This window comes from Takifugu flavidus, chromosome 4 (assembly GCF_003711565.1).
Source record: "Takifugu flavidus isolate HTHZ2018 chromosome 4, ASM371156v2, whole genome shotgun sequence".
Taxonomy (NCBI): domain Eukaryota; kingdom Metazoa; phylum Chordata; class Actinopteri; order Tetraodontiformes; family Tetraodontidae; genus Takifugu; species Takifugu flavidus.
Genome location: NC_079523.1, coordinates 716,747 through 736,042, shown reverse-complemented (window position 1 = coordinate 736,042; position 19,296 = coordinate 716,747). Strand labels below are relative to the sequence as shown.

At 47.6% G+C, this 19,296-nt stretch overlaps 2 protein-coding genes, 1 long non-coding RNA gene and 1 other non-coding gene across 5 annotated transcripts in view; 3 read left to right on the top strand and 1 right to left on the bottom strand.

Moving 5' to 3' along the window:
- The first annotated feature begins 650 nt into the window (after nt 1-650).
- On the top strand, nt 651-1,088 carry LOC130524870 (uncharacterized). Its single transcript, XR_008950270.1, has 2 exons — nt 651-847; nt 913-1,088. It is a non-coding gene; the product is annotated as an uncharacterized LOC130524870 (long non-coding RNA).
- Nucleotides 1,089-2,228: 1,140 nt separating this feature from the next.
- Nucleotides 2,229-8,502, top strand: abraa (actin binding Rho activating protein a). Its single transcript, XM_057031349.1, has 2 exons — nt 2,229-6,210; nt 7,370-8,502. The coding sequence occupies exons 1-2, from the start codon at nt 5,578-5,580 to the stop codon at nt 7,805-7,807; spliced, it is 1,071 nt and encodes a 356-aa protein (XP_056887329.1). The 5' UTR covers nt 2,229-5,577; the 3' UTR covers nt 7,808-8,502.
- Nucleotides 3,666-3,738, top strand: trnak-cuu (transfer RNA lysine (anticodon CUU)). Its single transcript has one exon. It is a non-coding gene; the product is annotated as a tRNA-Lys (tRNA).
- A 2,306-nt stretch (nt 8,503-10,808) lies between the features above and the next one.
- Nucleotides 10,809-19,296, bottom strand: part of rims4 (regulating synaptic membrane exocytosis 4) — a 23,985-nt gene continuing 15,497 nt past the window's right edge. The window contains exons 3-7 of one of the 2 annotated variants that reach the window (XM_057031351.1): nt 18,399-18,511; nt 17,894-17,995; nt 16,345-16,484; nt 14,364-14,568; nt 10,809-14,276 (exon numbers count right to left, since the gene is read on the bottom strand). In XM_057031351.1, the coding sequence (XP_056887331.1) occupies nt 14,158-14,276; nt 14,364-14,568; nt 16,345-16,484; nt 17,894-17,995; nt 18,399-18,511 (679 nt within the window). In that variant the 3' untranslated portion in view covers nt 10,809-14,157. Of the gene's footprint in view, nt 14,569-16,344; nt 16,485-17,893; nt 17,996-18,398; nt 18,512-19,296 lie in introns of both variants that reach the window. The other variant, XM_057031352.1, reaches the window with a different exon arrangement.

Sequence of the window (19,296 nt, the reverse complement as noted above, 5' to 3'; positions counted from 1 at the left end):
TGGGCCCCCAGACCTCCTGGTCCAGTTCTGGAGGCTCACACCGACTCAGCTCAGAACTCTGGCTCAGACCTCAGGACGAAGCAGGCGGCGGAATGTTGACGCTGACAAACATGACATCAGCTCGGCATCCGGAACGCCAGCAGGATCTCCAGGTCCAAAAATAAACTGGATCCGTCTGTGTTGCAGCTACCTGCTGTCCCTGCTCCTGACGCTTCCTCACAAAGATCTCGCTGCTCCACCTCAGCGCTTCTTCTGGCTTTATTCCCTGTGAACAGTTATCACACTCAGCCCTGTATCAGCCCTGTATCAGCCTGTATCAGCCCTGTATCAGCCCTGTATCAGCCTGTATCAGCCCTGTATCAGCCTGTATCAGCCCTGTATCAGCCTGTATCAGCCCTGTATCAGCCTGTATCAGCCCTGTATCAGCCTGTATCAGCCTGTATCAGGCCTGTATCAGCCTGTATCAGGCCTGTATCAGCCTGTATTGGCCCTGTATCAGCCTGTATCAGCCCTGTATCAGGCTGTGTGTGTGTGTGTGCCCTGTATCAGCCCTGTAGCAGCCTGTAGCAGCCCTGTATCAGCCTGTATCAGCCTGTATCAGGCCTGTATCAGCCCTGTATCAGCCTGTATCAGCCTGTATCAGGCCTGTATCAGCCTGTATCGGCCCTGTATCGGCCCTGTATCAGCCTGTATTGGCCCTGTATCGGCCTGTAGCAGCCCTGTATCAGCCCTGTATCAGCCCTGTATCAGCCTGTATCAGCCTGTATCAGCCCTGTATCAGCCTGTATCAGCCTGTATCAGCCCTGTATCAGCCCTGTATCAGCCTGTATCAGCCCTGTATCAGCCTGTATCAGCCCTGTATCAGCCCTGTATCAGCCCTGTATCAGCCCTGTATCAGCCCTATATCAGCAGGCTGCAAACAGGCAGCGACAGACGCGCTGACGTGAGCCGCAGCAGGAAGCTTCCGGGGCGACAGGATGCACCACAAAGAAGGGTGGACCCATCTGTTCTGACTCAGCTGCAGAAGCTCAGCACAATTATAGATGCTAAAACATTTAGAGATTAAAAGTCCGGTTTTTGTCACCACACATGGTCCTGATTTGGTTAATAACAGCACAACTACACTACAAACGGGTCAAAAGGCAATTTTTGATTCACTAAAACAAACTGGTCCTAACTGGTTTTAGCAGGATGATAAAATCTCACCTTTTCCTGTAAGATTTCTAAATTTAGCATTTTGTTTGATTTTTTCCACCTAGAAACTTGAAGTTGGGCCAAAAATGTGCTGAAAGGGAAAAAAAAAAACAGTTTTACAAGGAATGACGGATGAACCTGTGAGGTCAGTCTGGTCCAGGAACAGAGCTGCAGTCCTTCAGAAGTCCGTGTGTGTGTGTGTGTGTGTGTGTGTGTGTGTGTGTGTGTGTGTGCACGAACACTTCGGAGCTATTTCCATCAGAGCTATTTAAAACGGGCTGAGCAGGAAGTAACGGAGCTGCCTGCAGGAGGCTGCAGGGAACAGCTGATGGCGTCTCTTTCCTCTCAAAGCTGCCAGAAGAACGACGCTCATCCAAATCCCTCCGCAGAGGTCAGAGCTCCCCACTTTGGCAAGATGCAAATGAGTTTTAAAGGAATGTGCCGAGGCCACGACTGCTGCAGCGCAGCCTGGCGGAAACGTGCACAGCTCCCGTGTGGCTGCCTGAGCCGGAGAATCAGAGCTGGAGACCAGGTGAGACAGCGAGAGCAGCACATCTCTGAACACGAGGCCCAGCATCGTGGAACGAGACCAAAGGACAGCAAATGATGAAACGGGTGTATTGGAGGCGTCGGCTGCAGGTCAGAGGTGATCTCACACACACACACACACACACAGCAGCTCTGTGTGATGCTAATGTGATCCAGCAACATCAGGACCAGAGACAGAAACCAAAATAGACTCACAGAAGGAGAAGCATCGGGGGGACGCTGCAGGTGCACCAAAGTTTGTGTGTGTGTTTGTGAATGATGCGTTCCATCGTGTGTTCTTCTGGGTTCTGCAGGCACCAAAGACAGAAGAACGACAGGACAATGACAGTCCACATTGCTGCTGATGTGGCTAACGTGCTAGGCTAGGCTAGGCTAGGCTAGGAGAAGCCTCTGTTCTGTAAAAGCACTTTATTCCTATTCATCAGTCACATCATCAAACACAAAAGTGTGTGCATGTGTGTGTGGGGGGGCTGTCAGGCCTGCATGAATACGTGATGTTGTGTCTTTATTGGAGGTTATGATGTCATCAGACGCTGCCGTTGGGCTTCGATCTCATCACAGTTCCCAACAATGATGAGAACAGAACCAGAAAAAAAACTCCAGTGTTAAAATATTTGGGTTTTTACCATAAATGTGGCGGCCAAAACTCACCAACGTCCCAAAATGGAGAGAAAAAAGTGTGTTTGTGAAAATAGACACATCATTTATCACAAAAAAGAAGACAAAGCGGGTTTTTACAGCAGCACTGGGCCAGAGAGGAACCGTCTGACATCAGCGCTCCGTTAAAACTGGGCCGAAACAGAGCACCACAGAAGAAGAGGCGACGTCAGCACAACCTGTGACAGCAGCTCGTTAGAGGCCGGAGGAGCGTTTGTTATCCAGCAGCCATTTGCTGCTCGCTGTGCGTCACCTGTATACGTGGCGCTCAGCACTGCGACACCTTTCAAACCACAGAGAAGCTGAGGTGGCCTTAACATGTGGAGTTAGACGGCAGTGACGAGGGAAAAACACAATCATGAAATTCAGGTTTCGCTCCAAAAATGGAAAAAGTCTCCATCAACAAGATTTTATTCTTCTTACACAAATTTCCTTGTTTGTTTGGGTTCTTACCCCTTAAATTAAGAACAAATTGAAATAGACAATGTGGAGGTGAACATAAAAATGACAACCTTGAAATTCAGCATTTTTTCTTTGATCATTTCAGTGATCAAAGGAAATCAAAGAGAAGAGAAGAAAATCAAACAATAAGACTGAAACTGTAAATTAGATTAAATCCTAACTGAGATTCTGTAGATGAAGATGAAGAAAAGAGACGAAATGGGAAACATGAGCTCTCTCACACACACACGCGCACACACACACACACACACACACACACACACCCTCTTGGCTCGGTGACTCAGCGGTCTTTCATCCACCAGGAACAAAGCAGCGCCTGGTTTATTTCTGTCACAACAGGAATATTTTTAAACGACTGACGAAACTCAAACTGTGAAACGAAGCAACCGGAACCACTGGGAGCTCCACGCTGCCGCTCAACCACCGGAGATCTTTGTCCATCCAGCCAGCAGGAAACAGGAAGTTCTTCACGTGCACAGAATATTTCTGTTGAAACACCTCTTTATGTTTCACCAACCAAGTCAGTAACTTGTGCGGGTACATTTAAAGGCTGGAGGGAACAAAAACCAGTCAAATGCTGGTTCTGGCCCCGGCTGGTTCTGGCCCCCCATCCAGGCATGAGCCCAAAGGGTTGCCAGTTGTATTCCTTCTGCCCTGGCCCAAAGAACTCTTCTACTGGGTCCAGAAATGGTGGCTCTGGTGGGAGGTCAAAGGTTCTTGGGACTGGGCTTCACTGGTTTTGTTCTGTGCTGGTCTAGCTGGACTGTGGTGTTCCGATGGAGGGAGGGAGGGGGTGCTCCTCAGCCCGGCTAGCTCAGTCGGTAGAGCATGAGACTCTTAATCTCAGGGTCGTGGGTTCGAGCCCCACGTTGGGCGACTCCCTATTTTGTCCTGACTTTGTTGCTGGAACCAGGACATTCGGGCCAGAATGTTCCTCTCTTCACAGATACACCGTTCATCATCCATGGTCACTTCCTGTATGTGCGCCAGGAAACGAGCACCACGCCGGACCGGTCCAGGCCCCTGCAGGACTTAATGATGCAAGAGCTTTTGTGGGTCACGTCTGCTCCAACGTCAGTGTCTGAATATAAACACATACAAGAGTTCTGATGTCACCTGTAGTTCTGGAGCATTACAGGGCTCACACACTGTCCACACATCTATTTTTGAACATGATGTCTCGTGCACGTAGGGTAGCCAGAAACCCGTGACCTCTGACCCCAGAGGATGCACTAAGCTTTGGATTGTTGAGATAAGAATAGGAGAATGATCCCAACTACTGTAACCATCAGTAGCTAAAGAAAAGTTTGTTTTAAATTGTTGAGTGAAGCTCCAAAGTAGATCCACAGAGCTCCTCCTTCAGCTTGATCCCTTACTTCCAGTGTCCACCACCGGGTTCTGGGTTCAGGTCTTGCATCCAGAGCCCAGAGCTGCGATGTCAACAATGGAGGAGGAGATCATGGTCCGCTCCAACTCAATGTCCCTCGCCTCCCCCTGAATCTGGTGGAGGAAGTTGGAAGTGGAAGTTCTAAAGGTGGAAGTTGGCGACCTCCCTGATGGAGCCAGCCAGATATTCCCGTGGGCAGAGACCCCTCCACCCTCATCTGCGAGCTCTAACCCCACGCCTGGCACCGGGGGAGGGGGGCAGTAACGCCAGTCTGTCCTGAACATCCTGATGTTGTGTTTCTCTTTATGGTGGCTAAATGAACCACCTTTGCTCTGGCCCCTCATCTAGGACCTGTTTGATGGGAGACCCTGCCAGGTTAATAACCAAGCTCATGCAGGCACACAAACCTCCACCACAGTGGGGTGGTGATTCAAGGAGGTGAGTGAAGCTCAGTGTTTAAATATATAAAGGAATCGTCCCTTTTCCACACAACAGGTGTAATTCAGTAGAACCACATCAGAGCTCGTAAACATTGGAGCTGAAAGTGTCACCACAGGAATTCAGTCTAACACCTCATGACGCAGGGGCCTGCATTTCATACTTGATAAACATACACAGGGACTAAAATAGGTGGAGCAATGCACACACACACACACGCTCACACACACACACACACACATGCTCACACACACACACACACACACACACACACACACACACACACACTCACACACGCACACATCTCCTGGCCTGCTCATCTTTGCCGGCTGATTCAGTGTGAAGCTGCGTTTGTGTTCCAGACTATTTATGAGTAAGGACAGAAACTTCTGAGCTAAAAACATTGGACACCTGTTCCTGCATCCAACTGGGACAGATTCCAGTACCGGTATATAATTGTGTGTGTGCGTGTGTGTGTGTGCGTGTGCGTGTGTGTGCGTGTGTGTGTGTGACACACAAGAATGTTGACACTTGTGTCACGTGGCCCCAGTACAACATCACTTCCTTTAGGACTGTTGCTATTTGAAGGCCAGTGTGTATATGCGTATGTGTGTGTATGTGCGTGTGTGTGTGGGGGGGGGGGGGTTGCTTGGTCTCCATTGGGTCTCCAATGTGTCACCCTCGTCACATCGGCACCTCACACACTGACTGGCTGCTGAACTGGGAGCCTGTGGAGGCTTCCAGAGATCCAGCCCGGATATAAAGGCTGAGGTGAACTTTTCTCCACATTCGTCTCATCAGCTTCGGAGGCAGCAGATCGACGAATATCGACCTTTGTTTGGATACAAACATCTTTGGAAGCATTTTAGTCCAAACTTGTTTCTGTCGCCATGAGTTGTGGTGGGACCGCCGCCATTTCCCCAAAGGAGTCCCAGACGTTCAAACGGGCTGTTCGGAAGATCAAGTGTGTCGGTCTGGTGGCTAACTTGGCCAAAGGCTGGCAGGGGTGGGCTAAGGAGCACAGCGAGAAGCAGGACAACATCCCCAGCGGCTGGATGCCCTCGTCTGTCGAGGAGAGCATCAGCAAAGAACAAAAGAATGTGGTGAAGCTCACCGTGACCCCACGGGTGATCACAGCTGATGGAGGTGAGAAGCCCGGGACTCAGATCAGGGCCTGCTCCGTCACCAAGACGGTCCAGCCGAAACGCAGCGAGTGCAGCAGCGTCGACCTGGTCAATGCCATCCGCGACAAAATGGAGTCCGGTCCCGAGGAAAGCAAGCGATACCTGGGCAGCGAGTCGCCGACACGGAGACGTCATATGAGGGCGCTGCAGGACGGCGGAGGAGGTGGCGTGATCCAAGAGAGGAAGCTGATGCTCCAGGAGAAGAAGTTGGAGTCCAGAAGCAGCAGTGTTGACACGGAGGACAGCGGACTGGGGGAGGAAAACGGGCTGAGTGACAACGGAGAACCAAAAGCCGAGCAGGAGGAACTCCAGCCCAAGAAACAGACCAACAGGCCGAAGGTAAAGAGGTGCTTTCCCCTCAGTCGTGAAGGTTCAGGTGGGGTAGAAGGTCAAAGGTGTCAGAGAGCGAGGAGCCATAGGTCATCTGCTTCCTGGTCTAACAGTAATAATTCTTGCTGACCAATCAGAGCCCTCCAAAGGTTTATGTCATCACATCCAGCCGAGGTGGTTCAGAAAGCAGAATTCATCATGTAAAAGCAGTTTTTAATTTTCCATCTCACAAATAAACCCCCACAGCAGCACTGGTGCCATCATGGTGGAAACTACACATGTGTTAGATCTTCCCAGAGGGAAACTCTGGGAGCTGAGGAGCAGAAATGTTCACCCTCGGCGTGAATAAACACATTAAAAGGTTCCTTTGATGCCCCCACCTGCAGACATGTAAAACCAAAGTGCTCCTCAGTTACAGAAGGCTGACAGCAAAATATATCCCAGGAAAAGGTGGGGGGGGGGGGGGTCATCAGAGTGGACGGATAAAAACATATGGAAACAAAAAAAAGCTGCATGTTTTCAGCAGGTTCTTCAACGCGACCTCCAGGAGGAGACGTTTTAATCACGCTGCTGTAAACAAGCCGAGGCGAAATCTAGAATAAAGTTTCACCACCACAATCAATGTTTTGTGGCTCAGAAATTTATGGAAGGATTGAGGATTTATTTCCTCAAGGAAATCCCAGAGATGTGGTGCCACTGAGCCGAGGGTCCTGCAGGCTGAGGAATATATTAAAAAGCCGGGAAAGTTTGATTAATGATGTCGTAGAGGCCGAGGAGGAGACGGGAACGAAGCTCTCCAGAGCTCAGACCATTAAAACCAGGAGACGCGACTTCTGCTGGGCTGTTACTGGATCTTTAAGGCTGTAAAGTATCTCAGAGCAGAAGCAGATGCCGTGTTTCCATTGGTGATGCCAAAATCAGGATTGATTACAGCAGCTGGAGGAGACATTATTTAAAGATTGACGACCATTAAACACCATCCGTGGCCTGAAAATAGGCCTTTCAGCCTGGGAAAGGAGCTGCAGGCTGGTTTGGGCATCTGACTTCCTATGGGGATAAACAAGAGGGGAACTTAAAGATACCAGATGTGTTGCTAACATGACAGGAACACATGTGGAGCCATCCAGAGCTCTCTAATGCTACCCTGCCCCCTCTCACCTGTCTGCAGGTCAAGGTTGCCAATTCCAACGACATCAAGAGCCGCTGGCAGCAATGGTCGAAGCAGCACATCGAGAACCAGAAGCTCAACCCTTTCAGCGAAGAGTTTGATCATGAGTACGCCATGGCCCAGCGCCTGCGCAAAGGCGACTCCGGCTACGGTCGCCCCAAAGAGGGCTCCAAGACGGCACAGAGGGGCGACAGAGCCCACAAACACATCCACAGGGAGATGGAGGAGATGGTGTGGATCATCAGAGACATGGGCTACCAGGACAGGCAGGGCAGGGCCTGTGTGACGTTCGGGCGACTCTTTGAGCGCTACGTGAAGATCTCAGACAAAGTGGTGGGCATCCTGCTGCGCTGCCGCAAACACAAGATGCTGGACTTCGAGGGGGAGATGTTGTGGCAGGGACGCGACGATCACATCGTCATCACTTTGAGAGACTGAGAGCAGACACGAGACACGTGCGAAAACGCCGCACTCTCGCTAAAACATATCACTGTGTTCAGAAGTCCACGGTCATGGACATGCAGGCAACAGAGTCCTGCAACAAACGTGTCTATTTTTCACACGTAAGTTGACACGTCAGACGGTGAAGGGAAAATATCTTTAGCATGCTAACCATGCCTGACCTGTGCTGTACGCTGGATCCCCGGACATTTCAAGATTCAAGATTCAAGAGTACTTTATTGATCCCTTTAGGGGTGTCCATCAGGGAAATTAGCATCTCCAAAGAAACGTACAGCACTGTACAAGATTTCCCACCACCATTACACCCCATTAAACCTATTAAAGATAATAAAAATATAATAAAATAAGAAATAAAATAGAATGAATTAAAAATAGAATATGAATATAAATATAAAACTATAAAAATGTTCCAGTTCTCCTGTTGGCCCTCCTCCCCCCCTGTGAGGAGTTGAGCAGCCTGATGGCTCGGGGGATGAATGAGTTCCCCAGTCTGTTGGTCCTGAACTTGGGGAGGCCAAACCACCATGGACACACACGTGAAGGCTCTTATTGCACAGCCAAACAAAAACTAAAAGTCTTACCTGTTTGTGTTCCGCCAGTTTATGTATCTTAATGCTCCAATTTTGCATTTCTGATTATATTGTTGAAGGATGTTCAACAAAAACTGAAAATGTTTTGAGTACTCAGTAAAAGTTAGTAGGTTTTATTTAAATATTTTAATTCCTAAAATGTAGAAAATATCACACACACACACACCAGACCACACACACACACACACAACACACACACCACACACACACCACACCACACACACTAACGTACTCAAGAACTTGAGTCCTAGAAAGAATTGGTGATGAACTTTATGAGGATGTATAGAAAAGTTTTGTTCACTTTTTGTTCACAATTAAAATTTCACTACAAATCAAATCTAATCATAGTTTATTAATTTAGTTTGAGAACGAGCCATTTGATATATCCGGACCACCAGGGGGAGACAAAGGTTTCATCTAACGTATCGACACTTTCGTCTCTTAGACAGTCAGAAACAGGTAGGTTTTTTTGTCACTTGGCTATTTATTTTTGTGAATTATTATCATCATATGTATTCCTATTTAAATACAGGTGAAGGTCAAAATATCTCCCATTGAATATTGTCGTTGGTTCTCAATGTTGGGTGACGTTAGCGCTGTTAGCATAGGAGCTAAAAATGAGCCCACTTTCGCACTTCCGGTGGAACCGGAAACACACGTTTATAGAGTTTCAGTAAAAGTGTTCGGTCGTTGTTTGAAGTTGTTGCCAATTCAGAACCTACATTTGATTCAACTTGGAAATGGTTCACTGACGCCTAAATCCTGGAATATTTCAGTTATCTGTACTTAAATTATGTTTATCAGGTGGATTTAAAAGCTTCATATTTGATTTCTGAACATGGATCAGTGGCATTTCAGCAAATCACATTTGGATTTGAGTTTATTGTTGTTTGTTCGTGTGGTTTGTAGGATTTTTTTATCCTGTGATTAATCTAAAACAAATGATTTCATTCAGTATCATTCAGCAGAGGGCGCTACAGTGGGGGCGAAACGAGGGGTGTGTGTTTGTGTTGGCTGTCGTTCGTGTCAGTGTGTGTTTGTGTGAGTGTGTTAGAGGGAAAGAGAGACATCTGTATTGTGTCCACGTTAGAATTGTCTTTTATTTTTGATCATCGAGACCGACTGGAGGTTCATCCAGATTTACTGTGTGAATCTGGCTTTTCTGTTTGTCTATGCAAGTCATGCTCAAGTGTGTGTGTGTGTGTGTGTGTGTGTGTGTGTGTGTGTGTGTGTGTGTGTGTGTGTGTGTGTGTGATCTCTGCCTACCAATCTGCGCATGTGCATGCAAGTCATGCTTTTACTGTGAGAGTCTGCCCAGTGTGACCTGTCTCGCTGTCACGCAATTGGTGTGTGTGTGTGTGTGTGTGTGTGTGGGGGGGGGGGGGGGGGGGGTGTCTGTGTGTGTGTGTGAGAAAGCGAGTGAGAGAGAGCGAGAGAGCTTAATACAAGCCGATCAGTTTGGTCGCCAGGGAGTCTGGCCGTCTGCCATAAAGAGACAGTGTGAGCAAAATTCCTGAGTGACAGGAGGGATTGGGAAAAGGAGGGATTGGGAAAAGGAGGGATTGGGAAAAGGAGGGATGCTCCAGATGAAGATGGCGGAGTTGAGGAGTGAAAGGTCCAAAGAAAAGGGTGATGGAACCACACTGTGGTCATATTCACAGTGTAAAGGACAGAGGCGGACGCCTCTAATAGGATAAAACGAGTGTATTTACAACACGTCATGTGACTTCTACATCTCTGAGCCTCTGGGTGCATGAAAGCTGCGATGTTGCAGGATTGTCTCAAAAAGGTTCCTCCCCCTGGGATGGGAGCCGCTGCTGGTGGGACCTGAACCAGCGTTCATGTCCCCTCCGGAGCTACGGGCCCCCAGAGGAGAACGTACACAGGAAGGAAGTGGCTGGAAGTGATCCAGACCGGCCTAATGGAGGCAGACGGAGCCTCTCTGAAGGTGTGAGGAGCCTTTAACCAACAGGAACCAACGTCCTGGGATTCCTTTAAATCCAGTGGGCGGAGCTTTGCCACCATGTGATCCTCTGCTTGCCTGGTCACATGACTGCTGGAACGCTCCGGTTCTGTGATGACCGACCCTGAAGACGACCATGCGAGTGGAAACGCGTCAGTGATCCCAGTTAGTGGAAGGATGTTTGTCCTTCAGCGCCTCGTCTGCTTCCATCAGGCTGGTTTGGGGTTTTCCTTTGATCCCTTGATCTGTCCTTCAGAAGAGCACCTGAAGCCTCTCCCAGTTCCCACCGCCCTCCACGACTCCATGACCTCATTTTCTTCGTGCTCTTGAGCGTCTGGCTGTTTAAAGGACCAAATCCCTGTTTTGGGATATATTCTTCCTCATTCAGGCATAAATAGAAAGAGGAACAGCAGCATCAGACAGATTTCTTTTTCTTTTTTTATTATTATTATTTTGTCCAGTTAAGCCCACAGCAAGAGGTGGGTTAAGATTCACAAATTACCAGTTCAAATATCAGAAATTCATAAAGAACATACACAAATATAATCATTTCCTTAAATGACACTTAAATTACTTGAAGCAATGGGCTAAAATGGTGACACGGTGAGACTTTTTTGCGTCATTTTGATTAAAAATTCTTATTCCTTTGCCCTGACAGAATATTTTTCATGTGTTTAAGGCCTCTACTCACGTTACAATTCGTAGTAATCGACATCCATGTGCTGGACACAATCAGAACCAGAGGATGCAACCATGGCAACTCTCTAACATCTAGTTCAAACTACAGGGTTCAAACTACAGGGTTCAAACTACAGGGTTCAAACTACACAATCTTAAGCAGTTATTCTTCGTGATGGAGGTGAGAGCACGATCACGACAGGCTCGCCCACGTCGATGCTGCAATCAGCATCTGGAGCTCCTGAATGGAGCACGAACGCACCGGCGCCGCCTCATCCGCCGCTCGGCAGGTAAAACACCGACATCAACAGGACCCGACGGGGTCGAACACAAAACCAAAGACGAAAACCTTCCATTTAATGTCTAGATTAATCTTTGATCTCAGGCCAGGCCAAAGTGTTGCTGTGAACCTTGGACTGATTCAAAGTCCGGTGCCGACTCCTGAAGTGTGAACATTTGGTGACAGGATCGATATTCCTCATTAGAATCAACATTAAACGCCACAATAAACCACATTTCCACAGCAGCTCATACATGATGGGGATGGACGAGGAGCCTTTTCATGCCATCGTTAGTTCTCATCCTTCCTACAGAAGCTTAAATGCAACGTGTGTAAACACTTAAATGTTCTTGTGTGGGAGAAAAGCCCTCAAAATAGGTGTTTTTGGCACAAAGGACACAGACAAACCACATTCTAGGAGCCACATTTAGCGGAGTGAATTCGTTAACGTTTATCTATCAAAGTGATCGTTTCCACTAAAGTGTTGGGATCGCATCCATAAATGCCCGTTTAGCCGCCGTTTGCTCAGCCTGATAAACACTTTAATGCATTTTTTCAGGTAACGTCAGACTTCATGTGTATTTGCTGTTTGTTAACTCTGCAGCTCTTTTGGGGGAGGAGGAAAATTCAAATCAAATTAAAAGGGTTTTTCCATGAAGCGCTTCAGCACCAGATTTAATATTTTAATCTGTTTTTAAGGCAAACATCTAATCCTCATGTTGAGCAGAATCACAACATATAGGAGCAAACGCAGAGCCCCCCCCAGGAGTTCAGCTTCATGAGCTCAGGACTGAAAATGGATCAAATCCTTTCCAACTTGCTTGAAATAATAATCCTTTTTTATATGATGATTATTATAAAGCTTCTGTGGAAACAGGGGGGACGTCCACCAGACTGGTTCTGTTGACTCACACGGAATAAATGTGTGTTGGTGTTCATGACGACCAGAACGACGGCCGCTGCTTCGTGATTATTGCTTTACAGAACAGTTCTTTCTTTACCTCAATAAATACATTACTATAATTATCCCTGTGACAAGGCCACCGGCAAACAGATCTCCATGTTTGTGTTTTAAATTAGTCCAAACTATGTCTATGGTTATTAATAGTTTCAGTTAAATGGGTGAATGAGGTGAGATTTAGTGGTGTGAAGTAAGTGTGACTCTTAAATTGCTACATTTTAAAGTCTTTCTCAGGATAATCTGGGTCTCAGCCTGACAGACAGGAGGTCGCTGCCGCTCTGTAGCGTTGAACTCATGCTTATTGAATCAGTCTCTTCTTTATCTAAATTAATTCAACTTTATGCTGTCATGCAGATGCTATCAGATGCTAATGCTACAGTCTTAAAGTAACTAGCAAGGATAATCTCTTCCTTTTAACGTCAACTACTTTGTTACAGTCGTCACCTTTGGCTCAATCCAGAGATACAAACAACCACAAAACTCTATATACATAAAAAGACAGTCAGATTGGTAAAGTGCCCAAATAAACACACACTTCTCTTCCTTACTGAACCCCTAAATTCTCTGCAGTGCATGATGTGTTCCCTTTTCCCTATTTGTGTCATCCAGCCGCGTTGAGATGATTCCAAGGTCTCTCCCTGCCTCTTTTCCTGTCTCCATGCTGACTTTTGCAGCTAATCACCAGGTGCCTCTGGTGTTCTTGGATTAGGGCTGTAATTTGGAATAAGAGATGCTTCTCTGCACAGCCTGAAAGCTGCTGTCAGATGTTGTGGGCTGTTGCTTCTGCTGACAATAGCAGCGAGCAGTATAACTGAAGAAAAGGAAGAAGAAGAAGACACTTGCTGGTGGGAAATGGCACAGTAGAGATTATTGTTCGACAAATGTTAGCATCGCTTTAAAAAAGAGTTGGAATGGTAAAACTGGAGTTCCAGATTAGGAGCTAACGAGTGTGTGTAGCTGGTGTAGCTGAAGTAACAGCGAGCGCTTCAGTGTCAGCAGGGGGCCGTTGTCTTCCTCACACCCTCACTCACCTTTAGCATAAATGAATTTGATTAGAAACATTGCTCACTGAATGCTGAAGGGAACAAAATAGCTACAGTAGCTGAAGACATTTGGACCAGCAACAGCTGCAGTGTTTACTGGCCCTTCATCTGCTACACTGGGAAACGTGTTTTAACTCTGTCCTGGTGAGCCTGGAATGCCCATAATAATGCGGAACACTGACACGATTCCAAAATGAAGCGGCAACATGGGCTCCTCCCTGCCGACGCAGCACTCACTGAACTTATCTGATATTTTCCTAATAAATTAAACGTAAACGAGTGAAATTAGCTTCTGGTCTCAGGAACTCCGAACTGGCTCCATCCAAACGCAGCAGGGTTATTCTGTCTAATTTCACTTAAAAGATAAAAGTTCTTTTCATATTTTAGACCAAGTCCTATAAAATACAGCAGAGCTTTCATTCTTCAACCTAACGTCAATGTGCTAAATGAGTGAGACAGAACCGAAGCAGCTGAAATGTTCCGAAGACGTTCGCTGCTGCTTTTCATGCAGCTGTAAAATCTTCAAAAGTGCCGCTTGAGTCTAGTTTGCTGATAGTCCAGAACTTTGAAGCCTCCAAAGAGAAGAAGCAAGACCAGGAGGAGTCCTGGGAACGGGGGTGTGATGTAGGCTGGGAAGGTGCATTGTGTTCCCAGTAGGTCCTGATCGATGTTGGAAACCAAGCCCTGCTCTGGAGTGTCCTCGTTAAACCCTTCTCTTCTTTGTGAAGAAGCGTCCTGTTTCTTCCGAAGGTGCTTTGTTGAAGCAGCAGAACAACGTCCATCCCGCGGGAACAAATTTAAAAAGAATACATTAGGTGTCAAAGTGACATTCGAGTGATTTTACAGTCAGAGGTTGAGCTTGAAGTGTGGGTGGACGTGCGCCCGCTGGTGCCGGGGGCGTTACCATCAGGTGTTCCCTGGGTGCGGGGGCTACAGAGTATATAAAAATGGGTCTCAATATTTGGTTGAAATAGCAAAACAACATTTGATGTGTGCATGAGTCTTAGGATCGCTCACAACACGGTCCAAGGGTACTTTCCAAGGACATCTGGGAGGAATGGCGGATGAGCGGCGCCATTTTTGGGTCCACCATTGAGGAGGTAGGGAAGAGCTTGTACCAGCCAATCACCATCGTACTGAGGTCCAGCTCCTCCAGCAAGATCCGCGCTACACCCATGAAGCATTTGCGGTCCATTCGTCCATAGTTGCCCCAGACGATCAGCTGCAGGAGGACATCGGAGATATTAGACACGATCATGATAATGTTGATGTTTCAGTGGCATCGAGGCCTTTGATCGGGCCTTTGATCAGGCCTTTCATCAGGCCTTTCATCAGGCCTTTCATCAGGGGTTTCACGTGTTTTTCATCCCTCAAACTAACAATAGTGAAAACCACAAATGTCCATCCACTGCGTGCCGCTGCCTGTGGGCCAGGAACAGCAGCTCTGGGGACGTCATTAAAAATGGGGATTTGGGATCAGAAACGCAGCGTCCAGCCTCTCAGTCGTGGTGCAGGTGGACACCAAAGCCTCTTGTGAGAAACTCATTAGAGTCACCTGATTGAAGGCCACAGCCGGGGCGAGTGATGCAGGATTAATGTGTTTCCTCCAGAGTCACAACAGCTCTGTTTTACTGATGGATGTCTTGTCGAGGTAGAAGGTTCTACATTTAGAAGGTGCAGAAAATCCTGCCAACCTGTTCCTTCCTCTGATAGATACAATGTCTGGTCTGCTGTGTTCAGCTGGGGGTCGAGTCACCGCTGTGACTGGGTCAGGACATCGATAACTCTGTTCCACCGAATTCTCGATACGCCTGAACTGAACGTGTCAGGAAAATCAGAACCTGCTCGACGTTCCCTTCATTGTTTCCAGCCCATTAAAGCAAATTCAATTTAGTGGAAGGATTTAGTGCCTGAAATACAGCTTGAGACGTGCTTGAACGGCAGAGATGAAAGATTGTGATAATGAGGATTAGCCTGCAGAGTCATGGGCAAACTGGCTGGGCGGGAGGAGAGTTAGCAGCAATCCAGACGGCGTTCCTGGGAACCAGTCCTGGAGGAACGCAGCATCCTGACAGTTCACCTGTGGGGGCGCTGGGCTCAGACCCCATGACCTTTGGAAATGAGCGTGTGATGAGCATCATAATGCTGTGCAATTCTTTTGAAACTCGGAGGTTTTAAAAGAATTCCCTGACATCATAATTGAGCCTCTTCTCTCCATCAGGAAGCCACAACAACACACAGCTTATTTCAGCGTTTCATTATCCAGCATGAATGAGCGTGCTGGAGGTTTGAGGACGGCGTCGCCGACAGCAGATAATTAAGAGGGAGGCGGCTGGTGCCTAATTACACGGCAGACAGCAGTTGGAGCACAGCCGCTAGCCTCCGCCTCCAAACGCCGTTTACTCTGAAATTCCCCCACAAACCCAAAGATGAGTGAATGTTTCAGGCTCCGGTGATGCCAAAGTCGGTGGATTTTTGATCACTCTTGCTGTCTGTGCAGGAAGGTCAAAGGTCAGCCTGTGCATGCACCTCAGAGAATAAAGGAGGCTGCTTTACTGCCCCCTGGTGGCACGGCCGTCACTGCTGGTAGGAGCCAGTTTTAGGGTTTATGTTTTAGTGATGTGCTGATAGCGGCTGCTTTATTTAGAGCCGTGTGAGAACTGAAGATACACACATATGTTTCCCAGGAAGTGTTGATATTTCCCAGTGACAGCGCACGTGGCCCCAGGCTGTGGTGGAGAACCAGAACATCAGACAGTGATGAGGCTGACAGGGCTGACAGCTAAAACATGAATGGGCTGTAATATTTCTGCTCTGGTAGATCTGACCTGATAACGGATTCCACAGGTTCGTGCTTGAGGGTTTCAGTTTACTCCTGATAGTTTATAGATAAAAGGCTTCGATGATCATTAGCATCATCTCATTTCTGGAGTTGTCGGATCATTGTGTGAGCAGCATCAACAGCACTATGAGATTTGAGAGCTCTTTTATATCCTACCTGCACCACTTTCCCCTGTGGACTTTCAGGAAAGACCAAGACCTGGTTGTAAAGAGGGTCCAGAGACTTCCGGACCGACTTGGTCTTCTTCTTGGCCACACAGACGCCGTTTTCCAGGAGGTAAACTTTGATGTAGGCCGCTGAAACGACAGCAGAAGAAAAGTTAAAGCAGAACTTTGGTTCCCCTTCAGCGTTTGTGGCACCTTAAAGTCTGTGAGAGAGTTAGAGTGGGAAGATGGATTAGACGCAGATATTGGCTCTCCTGGCCAGACGTTCCTCACACTCAACACACCGTGCGCTCCCCCAGCACATTAAAAATTTACATTTCTTTCAGAGGGAGTCAGATTTGCTCACATGCCTCAGAGCCTTTAGTGCAACAGAGGTTCCAACCACATTTATCATCTCAGACATCAGGGTTCAGAAGATGTGGTCAGTGTCAGCAGACATCAGAGGGGTGGCCTGATTCCTTGGAATAAAACTTTGTTGCTAGGCAACACCGCCTCTACTAATAACAGAGACTTGTGACTATTATTTCTTTACTCGCTTTGCTCTTAACCTCATGGCTTTGATCTACGCTCATCCTGGTCTCCTCCTCACATTTGTGTGTTTCTCATGTGTTCTCTGTCCAAGGAGATCATTATCTGGAATATTATTATCTGGAATATTGTTATCTGGAATATTGTTATCTGGAATATTATTACAGTGGGACCTCTACTTACAAACGTCTCTACATGCGAAATTTTCAGGTTACGAAATGTCTCGACAGGAAAATATTTCCTCTTGTTACGAAAGAAATTTTAGGATACAAAAGGCAAAAATACGCTACCGCTGCTATTGCCATTGGCTATCGCCTAGCATCTTCCTGTTCCCATTGGCTAGGAGGGACATCAATATGTACAAGTTTGTGTGTATCCCAGCGTCACCTTCGTTTAACTTTATTTATTGTAGGTGTTCGTATGTTTGTCCATTAGATGGCGGTGTTGCCACAAGTGTTAATGTTCGTTGCTAGTAATGACGGCTAATGTAAGATTAGCCTGTAATAAAGTTCATTTTGTTCCTGGAGAAGCCTTGCACTGAATTCCTACATTTGTTGTGCGGTAATCTAATTGTAACATGTATTTGTTACATGTTGTGATGCATTTTTATAATCATAATATAATCATTTTATTAAAAAAAAATTGTCCAAATTTTTGGGGGCTTGGAACGGATTAGGGCATTTACATGGAAAACGTGTCTCTACTTACGAAATTTTCAGGTTAGGAAACAACTTCCGGAACCAATTAATTCGTAAGTAGAGGTCCCACTGTATCTGGAATATTATTTTCTGGAATATTATTACAGAGCTGTCAAAGAACTGCACCATTGCATTTTGGATGGTTGTGGATCAAGCATCAAAGTAATTTGATGAACTGATGCTGACTGAGGAAGGAAGGAGGAAGAAGGAAGGAAGGAAGGAAGGAAGGAAGGAAGGAAGGAAGGAAGGCTACATTCTCGATGCATAAAGCCTCTGCTGTACTGTAACTGTACTCATGGTGATGATGGGACAGACCTGGAGGTGTTTTGGATCCTGATTTCATGGTGAGTCCTCTGGCTTGGACGACCTCCACCTCCAGACCGCCGTTCCTCTCCAGCAACCCGATCTCCACGTCCCCTGTGAAAACACGCACATCCTTTACCAGGTTGTGGTTGTGACCTCCGGCAGTTCCAAAACAAGAGCAGGCTGTCGTAGAAGGACACGTTGAAGGTGTTTCACGTGGAAGAAGAACCTAAAGCTTCCATCAACTCCCTGGAAATGCTGCTGTCGTCTGTGCTGCCCCTATTCCCTGTCTGTGACTGGGCAGCAGGTTGGAAGTGGGTTTGTGACTGTTGTTGGGCCAAGGATGCCGTCTGGCTGCCAGCGTGGAAACTGACCCAGTTAGAGCTGACCAGCGGCGGACAGACGCTCGGTCCTGACGATGCGTTGGTTTTAAAGGTAATAAAGTCAAACGAGGTCACTGTTGCCCTTGGAAACAGCCTGATCTTGTCACTTTTCACAATGGTTGCTTCTTCCTCACCCATGGACGTGGTTGCCAGCGTCTGTCGCCCGACAAACTGAGCTGGTCCCATCCCATCCAGGAAGTCGCTGAATTGTGCGTCTGATGCCAGACACATGCCGCTGTAGGTGAGACTGCAGCGAGAGACAGACGGGAGAGTTAATGTACCCTGAACGCATCGTGGAAAACAAAGACAGAACTTCAGGCGAGCACAGATGAAACACTCCTCCCTCCCGTTCCCACTTGGCAGAACTCTGCCGGTTCTAAATAGATCTGGGAAGCTGAACACAACTGTTGTGTGAGATTCCGACTGCCTGTGTCCTTATTTCCCGTGTGTGAATCAGCTCAGAGCGCTGCTGCACCGTGATCGTCTGCCACCTGAGTGTTGCAGCTGTTTTTACCTCCGTTAACGGGGTGTGTGTGTGTGTGTGTGTGTGTGTGTGTGTGTGTGTGTGTGTGTGTGTGTGCGTGTGTGTGTGTGTGTGTGTGTGCTGTTCTCGCCCTGCGTGTCGATACAGTCGACGCTTTGGGTGACAGAGACGTTTCTCAGCAGCATCGTAGGAAGCTGATGAGGCTCATGAACACATGAACGGCAGTGAAACGGTTCCTCTTTTCTGAGCGTCTGAAGGGTGGCAAGACAGGGAACTAGGTGAGGACAGAGGGAGCTAGGTGAGGACAGAGGGAACTAGGTGAGGACAGAGGGAGCTAGGTGAGGACAGAGGGACTAGGTGAGGACAGAGGGAGCTAGGTGAGGACAGAGGGAACTAGGTGAGGACAGAGGGAACTAGAAGAGGACAGAGGGAACTTTCAGAGGCTGCTGTAGTAACTAGGTGAGGACAGAGGGAACTAGGTGAGGACAGAGGGAACTAGGTGAGGACAGAGGAAGCGTTCAGAGGCTGCTGTAGTACTAGGTGAGGAC